This window comes from Pteropus alecto, unplaced genomic scaffold (assembly GCF_000325575.1).
Source record: "Pteropus alecto unplaced genomic scaffold, ASM32557v1 scaffold39, whole genome shotgun sequence".
Classification (NCBI taxonomy): Eukaryota; Metazoa; Chordata; class Mammalia; order Chiroptera; family Pteropodidae; genus Pteropus; species Pteropus alecto.
The window spans coordinates 8,641,914-8,652,104 of record NW_006443568.1 but is presented as its reverse complement, the minus strand read 5'-3'; the positions used below and the strand labels follow the sequence as shown (position 1 = coordinate 8,652,104).

At 39.6% G+C, this 10,191-nt stretch overlaps 1 protein-coding gene across 2 annotated transcripts in view; it reads left to right on the top strand.

The window, feature by feature from the left end:
• The window catches only part of WDTC1 (WD and tetratricopeptide repeats 1), a 42,639-nt gene that overhangs the window by 13,541 nt on the left and 18,907 nt on the right, over positions 1 to 10,191 (top strand). For both annotated transcript variants that reach the window (XM_015598960.2, XM_015598959.2), the window contains exon 3: positions 10,051 to 10,097. In XM_015598960.2, coding sequence (XP_015454446.1) covers positions 10,051 to 10,097 — 47 coding nt within the window. The remainder of the gene's footprint in view (positions 1 to 10,050; positions 10,098 to 10,191) is intronic.

Below are 10,191 nucleotides of genomic sequence, written 5' to 3'. Positions count from 1 at the left end.
GTGGGTGTAGAGAGAGAGAGGGAGGAAAAGAAAGCAAATGAGGCAATGTTAACTATTAATGAACTAGGGGAAAGGTATATGTGTGTGTGTTTGTACTATTCTTGTATCTTACTGTATGTTTGAAATTGTTTCAAAATAGAAAGTTAAAAATGTCCATTAAGAAAATACAAAAAACTGTTGTAGTGGCAGCAACTGAGTAAGAGAGCCAGAGGGAGTTCGAGGTTAGAGATTTTAAATTTAATATCTATTAGGATTAATTCTAAGATATTCTGGTATATAGAACAGGAGCCAACTATCCTGGGATTCCAGTTTGTGGCTTGTAGTCCTGACTTTTGTGGGGGACACTTGCTTTCATTTTTGGTTACATCACCAGGATCTTCCAAGTCTGCCTTAAAGTACTGATCACACTTTGATCCATTCTGTTTCTTTCACTTATGGGATTTCTTGGCACAGTATTAGGCACATGGTAGAGAGAGAGAGAGAGAGAGAGAGAGGAAAGGAACCTCACTTTACACGTAAGAGTAAAACCAAGCATTTCCAAGGTCACATGAGTAGTAGAAGTAAGATTTTATCAGCCTGTCTGGCTCCATAGTTCATATTCTTTCCACCTCAGCCATGTGTCTACTTTTTTAAAGGGCTTAACCAATAATTCTTGGCTTGATGGACTTATTCTCTTGCTTTATTGGTTTTCTTAGTATTTTCTTTAAACAAGCGGCCAACATGATATATCTCACCTTCACAATCTGGCTTGATTGCTTTCGTTTCGATTTTGTTTCTTGTATAATTTGAACATAAATTCACTGGAAACAAGTCATCAAACTAGATTGGTTTCCTTTTTGAATATAGTTGGAAGACTAGGGAATTTTCATAGTGTAACCTGATTCTAACAGGTATAGCATAACTTGATTCTAACAAAGACTTGTCAGAGTTTTATTTACAATATCAGTTTAGAGAAGTAAATTAAATACCATGTAACCCTCAAAGAAAAAGAGGGGAGCTCTGACTTTGTGATAGATGTCAAGGACTGTCCTTTAGATCAGGGGGTCAGCAAATTGTGTTCTGCAGGCCATATCCTGCCTACCACCTCTTTGCTGGCTTGTTTTTCGACTTTATTTTTTATTTTGTTTAAGTGTACAATTCAGTGGGTTTTAGTATATTCACAAAGTTGTGCAACCATCACCACTAATTCTATACATTTTCATCACCTCAAAAAGAAATCCTTTACCCATGTTAGCAGTTAACTCCCCATCCCTTATCCCTGTCTACACCCCTAGCAACCACTAATCTACGTTTTTCTCTCTATGGATTTTCCTGTTTTGGACATCTCATGTAAGTAGAATCATGCAATATATAGCTTTTTTGTACCTGCATTCACTTAGTATGATGTTTTCAAGATTCATCTGTGATTCAACATGAATCGGTACTTCATTCCTTTTTTTTGGCCAAATACCAACCATTACATTATATGGATATACCGCATTTTATTTATCCACTCATCAGTTGATGGACATTTTGATTGTTCCCACTTTTTGGTATTGTGAATAATGCTGCTATGCTATGAACATTTGTGTACAAGTTTTTATATAGACATATATTTTCACTTCTCCTGGGTATATGCCTAAGAATGGAATTGCTGGGTCATATGGTAACTCTTATGTTCAATTTTTTGAGGAACTGCCCAACTGTTTTTCAAAATGACAGTGCCATTTTGTATTCCTACTAGAAATGTATGAGAGCTCCAATTTCTCCATATCCTCACTTATTATCTGTCTTTTTTATTATAGCCATCTTAGTGGGTATGATATGGTATTGTGGTTTTGACTGCATTTCCCTAATGACTAATAAGTGTTGAGCATCTTTTTATGTGCTTATTGGCCATTTGATATCTTCTTTGGAGAAATGTCTATTCAGATCCCTTGCCTATTTTTATATATCTTTTTATTGTTGAGTTATAAGTGTTCTTTATGAATTGTAGACACTTGACCCTTATCAAATGTGATTTGAAATTTTTTTTCTTCCTATATGTGGGTTCTCTTTTCACTTTCTTCCTTAATATACAAAACTTTTTTATTTCAATAGAGTCCAAAATTATCTTTTTTTTTCTTTTGTCACTTATGCTTTTGGTGTCATGTTTAAGAAACAGTTGCCTAATCCAAAGTCACAAAGATTTTCACCTATGTTTTCTTCTAAAAGTTTTATAGTTTTGGATGTTATATGTAGGTCTTTGATCTATTTTGAGCTGATTTTCATACATGGTGTGAGGTAGCAGTCCAACTTCATTCTTCTACGTGTGGATATCCAGTTGTCCAGCACCATTTGTCGAAAAGACTATTCTCTCCCCCACTGAACTCTTAGCACTCTTGTTGTAAATCAGTTGACATAAATGTAAGGATTTATTTATGAACTCTCAACTTTACTTAATTTATCTAAATGTCTATCCTTCTGTTAGGACCATGCCGTTTTGATTACTGTGGCTTTGTAGTAAGTTTTAAAATTGGGAAGTATGAGTCTTTCAACTTTTTCTTTTTCAAGATTGTTTTGGCTGTTCTGGTCCCTTGCATTTACATATGAGTTTTAGGGTCAGCTTGTGAATTTCTGCAGAGGAAGCAGATGGAATTTTAATAGGAAATAGGTTGAATCTATTGCCACCTATTTCTATAAATAAAATTTTGTTGGAACACAGCTACATTCATTCATTTATGTATTATTTATGGCTGTCTTGATGATTCAACAGCAAAATTGAGTGGTTGTAACAGTTCATATGCCTGCAAAGCATAAAATATTTACTATCTGGCTCTTTACAGAAAAAATGCCAACCTCTGCTTGAGATGATGGAGTAAATTTATGCTCTGAAGCACCAGAGGGCAAACTAGGAGTCATTCGTTAATTCACTCATACGTTCAAGCAAATACTGAGTGCCTACAATTTGTCAGGAATGTCCTAAAGTCTGGGAGATGAATACAGCAGTGAATAAGACCAACACAGTTCCTGGCCTCATGAAGCTTCTTGCTGTGGCCTGTAAGACACCCTTAGAATCTGGCCTCTACTCACCTCCCTGAGCTCATCATGCCTTACTCTGCCCCCTTCATCACTATGCTCTAGCCACATGGGCCTTCATTCTGTTTCTTCATATCAAGCGTATCTCTACCTTTGTACTTGTTCTTCCCTATGCCTGGCATGCTTTTCCTTCCAGTCTCTGTTACTTAGTATTCCGATTTTACCTCAAACATCGCTTCATCAGAGAGGCTTTCCCTGACCACAATATCTAAAGAATAGCCCATCTCCATGTTTATTTTTTCTTTGTCACCACCACTAGCGTTCTCTGTCTTATTTGCCACAATAGCCTGTGCATGTATGAATGCCTAGCATACGGTATGTGCTCAAATAAAAAGGCCGAATGAATAAAAATGGAATGAATAAAGAGAATTTTCAGGGATAAAGAGCAGGTATAGGCTCAGTATAAGGAAAAACTTCCAAATATGAATTATGTTGACTTGCCCCACGATACTTAGATTCTTAGGTAAAACATATTGAAGTTGAAATATATTTTAAATCACTCCTTTTTATGACTTCTAAGAGGATTTTTCCTTCCCCAGTAATCATAGTTCACGTCATGCTGTACTATAAGTCTTGAATTATCATGGTGCAATGGAAAGAACGTATTTGGATTTGATTTCCAATTCCTCCACTCAACAAAGTGACCAAAGTGCTTTGCAAATATTGATTCATTTCTCACAACAGCCCTGTATGAGATTATATATAATTATTATCTCCTTTTTCACAGATGTAGAGCCTGAGGCACAGAGAGGTTAAAGAACTCGCTCAAGGAAACACAGCTTGTACACATGAAACCACAGTTACTGTACTTTATGGACACTTTATAACAGATTTTCAAGGGTAATTATGTAAAGCACTTAGGACAAGTCCTGACATATAGTAAGCTAAGTTTTAGTTATTCTTAGCTATTGCTATTCCATGTAGTAATTATTAGGCACATTAAAACTTGAGAAACCATTGAACTAGATTAAAGAGGCAACAAAAGGAAAGATTTTTATGGCAATTTCTGGATATTCATATCATTCTGCCTTTAAGATAACTATCACATTGTTAAGTGAATGGAGGGTGAATTCTCAAGTTTTATTTTCCTTCAGGACTTGCTCCATTCTGTTATATGACACCTATGTAAATCTAATACAGGGTAATAAACATATATTGTAAAGTTTAAGTGAATTGATATAAGTGAAAGCTTAGCACTTCCTCCGACATTTAATAGGTGCTCAATTAATGTTTTCTAGATTGTAATCCAAACCTTGCTTGTTCAGACTCAATCACACTGTTAAGGAGTTATAGAGAAGCACATGGCCAGCTGCTTCCCGTATTCCTAGCTGGCATTTCTTGTGCAGGCTCCACTGAATATCTCTATAACTTTCATGCTCTTGACACTGACCTTTTAAGTTTGTTTAGTCTAAAGCCTGAAATTCCTATCTTGTAGGATACCTCTATCTTTCCTCTGTTATGGTAGAACTTCATCTCATGTTGCCATAGACAGGGACCTGTCTTTGTTTATCCTACTATTTATTCCTTTTCTCCCAGTACCTTATATATAAAATAGGTGTTGAATAAGTGAATTGTCTGGTTAGAACTTAGGGTAGCAATTTAATAGCTGCAGAAATAACCCTTTTGAAAAAGTACATAAATAGAAAGGAATCCATTTGTTCAAGATGTGTACCCATCGTGAGTGTCCTAGCCATGTGGAAGGGTCTTTGACAGCAGGATCTGGAAAGAACACATAGGTTTGCAAGAGAAGATACCTGAGGACTAGTTTCAGGGAGCCAGCATTTACCAAAGCTCTGTGAGGACGGTAGATGTGTCTGTCAGACTCACTCTCCGAGCCCAGTACAATACTGGCAGGCACATAGCAGAGATTTTAAGTTTTAAGACAGCCTGGAATTTAAAAAGGCAGTGTGACATCATGGTTAAGAGCCAAGCTCTAGAATCTGTCAGACATGAGTTCACATTCTGGCTATACTGTTTACACAATATGGGGTGTTAACCTTCTCCTCATCTAAAAAATGAGGATAGTAATGGTGTTTCCATCACCAGCCAGTCGTAAAGATTGACTAAAAGCATATATGAAGGGCACAATTTTGTCCCTGGTCCCTGGTAAGATAGCACTTAGTATACGTTAGCTACCATCGTTGTTAACCTTTTTCTCTTTTTTTATTGAGGCATGACTTACATAAAAATAAAGTGCATAAGTCTCAAGTACTGAGTGAGATGAGTTTTGACACTTGTGTAGCTACTACCCACAAGATAGGAAATACTGCCATCACCCTAGAAAGTTCGCATGATGCCCTAACAGTCAACCCTCCCACCTCAGAGCAAACACTTTTTGCCTTCTGTCTCCATAGATTAGTTTTGCCTGTTCTTATACTCCGTGTAAATAGAATTGTATAGTATATATTTTTGTGTGTTTGGCTTCTTTTGCTTAGCATGTATTTTGAGTTTCATCTGTGTTTTTGCCCATATCTATAGTTCTTTCCTTTTTATTACTGAGTAGTGATACACTCTATGGACATATTACATTTTGTTTATCCATTCTGTTGACGACCATTTAGGTTATTTCCAGTTTAGGGCTTTTAAAACTAAAGCATCTATGGATATTCTTATACCAGTTTTTTGTGTGGACAAATGTTTTCATTTCCCTCGAGTGAATACCTAGGAATAGAATTACTGGGTCATAGGGTCGGTACAAGCTTACCTTATGAAACGGCCAAACAATTCTCTAAGGTGATAGTAGCAATGAGATCTCTTTTTAATATAGATGGGAACAGGGTGGCATTTGAGGTAGTCCAGAATAGCCAAAGACTTTTGTAGTCATATTAACCTGGGTTCCTATCTGGGTTCTGGTGTTTACTATTTGTGTGACTCTGGGTAAGTTACTTAATACCTGAGATTTGGTCTTAACCTGTAAAAAGGGAGTGATAATGAGATCACGTATATTAATATCTAGTATGCGACCTAGCAGTGGAATGCTAAGGTGGGGACAGTAGTGCAGGCTAAAGGGGGTACATAGTCTGTAAAGAATTTAGAAGCAATAATAAAACCAACTGAAAGTCCACTTGCTTTTTATCATTATTATAATTCTACGGTGTCAGTGGTAAAATGCTTCTCTCTGCCTCCTCCCCCTACACCATGCTTCCTAGCAAATTTTAGGGACTTACAATACGTAGTAATTATAATGAATATTCAGTGAAATAAAGCAGGAACTAAGAGTTAGGTTGTACTTCGGACCTTCAGTGAGATTTGGAGCTTTTATTGCAGCCCCTCTCTGCACGCTTCGCTTCCTCGAGGTCCCTGGTGTGCAAGGCTCACTCTGGGTGGAAACGTTCCCAGGATTCCGGGGAGGCACACAGAGGTCTGTCCTCTCCAGGAGCCATCTCTAAACAGTCGCTCCTCGCGATTGCTTAAAAGTTTGAGGTTTTCTCTCCTTTTTTACCCACTTTTAAATTCTGATATGTCATAGGCATATTTTCTTCCATTAGATTCTTCAACATAATTATAAATCACGTACCTATATCTAAGCCAGCCTTACTTATCAAAGCCAAAATCACTCCTCTTAAACATTCTATTCCTTGTAAAGTAGCTTCACAAACATATGTTCTAAATTATAAAGCATTTTATTGATATTTTGTGTCCACACAGTTGACCCTTGAACAAAATGACAATAGTAATGGTATTAAGGGTGCCAACCCCTCACACAGTCAAAAACCTGTGTATAACTTTTGACTCTCCCCAAAATTAACGACCCTCGGTATTTGTGGGAGATTGGTTCCAAGACCCCTCACAGAGACCCAAATTCACAGATGTTCAAGTCCCCTACATAAATGGCGTAGAGCAGTGCATACAGTCGGCCCTCCCCATCCATGGACTCCCAACCACAGATCAAAAGCAGTACGGGTATTTATTGACTTTACTTACTAGATTACCAGCTTATTATAAAAGGATATAATTCAGAGACATCCATATAGAAGAGATGCAGAGGGCAAAGTATGTGAGAAGAGGCCTGGAGCTTCCATGCCCTCTCTGAACATGCCTCTCTCCCCAAATCTTCCCGGCTTTACCAACCCAGAAGTTCTCTGAACCCTATCCTTTTGGGTTTTTATGGAAGCTTCATTACATAGGCATGATTCATTACATCATTGGCCATTGGTGATCTGTGCAACCTCCCCAGAGGTCAGGTGGCCGGCCCTCCAGAGATGCAGTCGGCTCCCCTGGCAGCCAGCCCCCATCTTTAGGTTCTTTCCCAAAATCACTTCATTGATAAACCCAGGTGTGGTTGAAAGGTTTTTGCTCTGAATAGCAAGACACTTTTATCATTCTTATCACTTAGGAAATAAGGATGTTAGGAGTTCTGTGCCAGAAACAGGGATGGAGACCAAATATCTATATATCTTATTATAAATCATATCATAGCAGGTTACTTAACCTCTCTGAGCATTGTTTTTCTTATCAATGAAATGAGTAATGATACCTGTTTCTTAAACAAGATAATAGATATACAGTGCTATATTAGTTCCCTATTGCTGCCATAACAAGTTACCACAAACTTAGTAGCTTAAAACACTGCAAATTTATTACCTGACAGTTCTGTAGATCAGAAGTCTAACAGGGGTCTCACCAGGCTGAAAGCAAGGTCTTGACAGGGCTGTGTCGCAGTTCCCAGCTTCTAGAAACTGCTGCATTTCTTGGCTCATGACCCCCTTCTTCCACCTTCAGAGCCAGCAGATCAAGTCTCTTTCACACCTACATCTCTCTGTTCTCTGCAGCCAAGAAAGCTCTGATTTTAGGGATGTGTGTGATTATATTGAGCCCACCTGGATAATCTGGGATAATCTTCCCATCTCAAGGACCTTAACCTTAATCACATCTACAAAGTCTCTTCTGCCACCTAACACAACATATTCGTAGTTTGCAAAAGACCAGGTCATAGACATCTGCAGGCGCCGTTGTTCTGCCTGCCACAAGTGCCTAGCTCTTAGTAAGCCCTCAGTAAGCAGCAGAAGTTCAAGGCCCTTGGTACTCTAGAAAATTGCACACTGCAGATGTGACCCCCAGGCACAAGTAACTTGCAGCCTGGTGAGAAAATGAGAGGGCTGAGGTCAGAAATGATTCAGACCTAGGAAGAGTGACCCAAGCCATGAGTGGGCTTTCAGCCAAGTTCCATGGGAAAGTGAAAGGGTTCAGGTCAGCGAGTGATCTGACAAGTTTGAACAGAGTAAATGTGTCAGTAATGTAGATGATTGCAGAACCTGGAAGGAAAAGAGGTGCAACCCAGGTGAGAATCTTTGTAGGACAAAAGGTAGGAGGGAAGAAGGCAGAGGAAAGGCCTTTTCTGACTAGACAGGTCACGGAATTAGATTTATTCATATCTGTCGATTCTTCCCATTAGTCCCATTGGACTCATTTGTTCACTTATGCAACAGATATGTGCCTTGGGGATACAATGAACACAATACATGTAGCCTGCTTTCTCAGAGCTCAGTTTGGTAAAGCAAATGACCATGTCAACACCAAGACATAGTACAGTGTGACATTAGGAGCCCGAAGGAAGGGTATGCTTTCCTCTCAAATTTACACGACAGGAAAGGCGTCTTCAAGTGCCTTTAAACGGATTGGCTCACTTAAGTGGAAGTCCAGAAGGAGAGGAGGCTTCTGGGTCGGTCACTCTGGTCACTCTGGCTCCATTTTTCTATGACTCCCTTGGCCAGGCTTTCCTCTCTACGGCGATTTCACTCTCAGGTTAAGGAGAGGAGGCTTTCCAGAAGGAGAGGAGGCTTCTGGGTTGGTCACTCTGGTCACTCTGGCTCCATTTTTCTATGACTCCCTTGGCCAGGCTTTCCTCTCTATGGCTTCCCTCATGGTGGTAATTCAGGTGTCACATCAGCACACCCAGCATCCAGAGGAAGAAGGACATCTTCTTCATAGACTCTCTCCTGAGGATGAGAAAACTCCTTTTCTAGAAGCTCCCAGCAGCTATCCCCCTTGCATCTAATTGGGGTCACTGGCTCATTTTTGAGTCAATCCCTGTGCCCAAGTGAATGTCATATCCACTTTGGCTTGGGCTAAGTTTCTGAACCTGTCACTGTGGAAAGAACAATGGATTTACACTTTCTGAAAAACATGGTCTGATTTGAGGCAAGGAGATAATTAAACGAAAATCAAAGTGCCCTTAGGATTGAGAGAACAGGACAGGACAGTATGTAGGAATGTCTGCTGCCCTGTTTTCTCCTTCTCCCATGTCAGACTCATTTCTGCCACTTCATACCTTCCGCTTTTCGTGGACTGTTTCCTCGTAACTCAAGCTTTGCCATGATTTCTCTCTGTGTGTGTTTTCAGATTTATCTGTTAACTGCCTCACTCTGTCCATGTTTCTCAATTCAAATCCCCAAGCTCAAGACTCTGGCCCAATTTTCCTTACTATCCCAGGCTTCACCTACTGAAAGTAAGTTCCAGAATATCAGGGACTTTGATTTGGACACTGCTGTACCCCCAGCATCTGAACAGTACCTGGCATGCAGTGAGTGCTCGATAAGTTAAATAGATGCCAAATGAATGAAAGATCAGCCTCTAGTTAGTTAGCTGCCCTTGGGTCAGATGCTCCTCTGGGAAGATTTTCTGTGGCTGAGGGGATGTCCCTTACAGAGATCACTGACGTGTCCCTTCTGCTGGTAGAAGCAGAAATTTGTTTGGATCTCACTTCTGTTACTATTTTCTGAACTTCGGTTTACTTTTCTGTAAAATGGAATCTGTGGAACCTGCCCTTTATGATTCAGGGGTGTTCAGTATCAAGTGAGATCATGAGTATGAAAATACTTAATGTATTGTCAGATTCCAGGCAGTTTCATTCAATTCTGGTCACTCACATGCACCCAGAAACATTGATGACGGAAAGGTGAGTTTACCTGTTCAGGTTCACTTCTTGGCGTCAAATGCCCCAGGAGAACTTCTAATGGCTCTTTTCTTGTCTCTTTCCATTTGTTCCCCCAGGGTCACTCAGGATGTGTCAACTGTCTGGAGTGGAATGAGAAAGGAGAGTAAGTATGAGCTAGAGCATTCACGGGGTCCTGGAGGAGGGCGTAGGGAGGCTGGGAGAAGGGGATTTCCTTCTTCTTCGTAGATAGGGGAAAG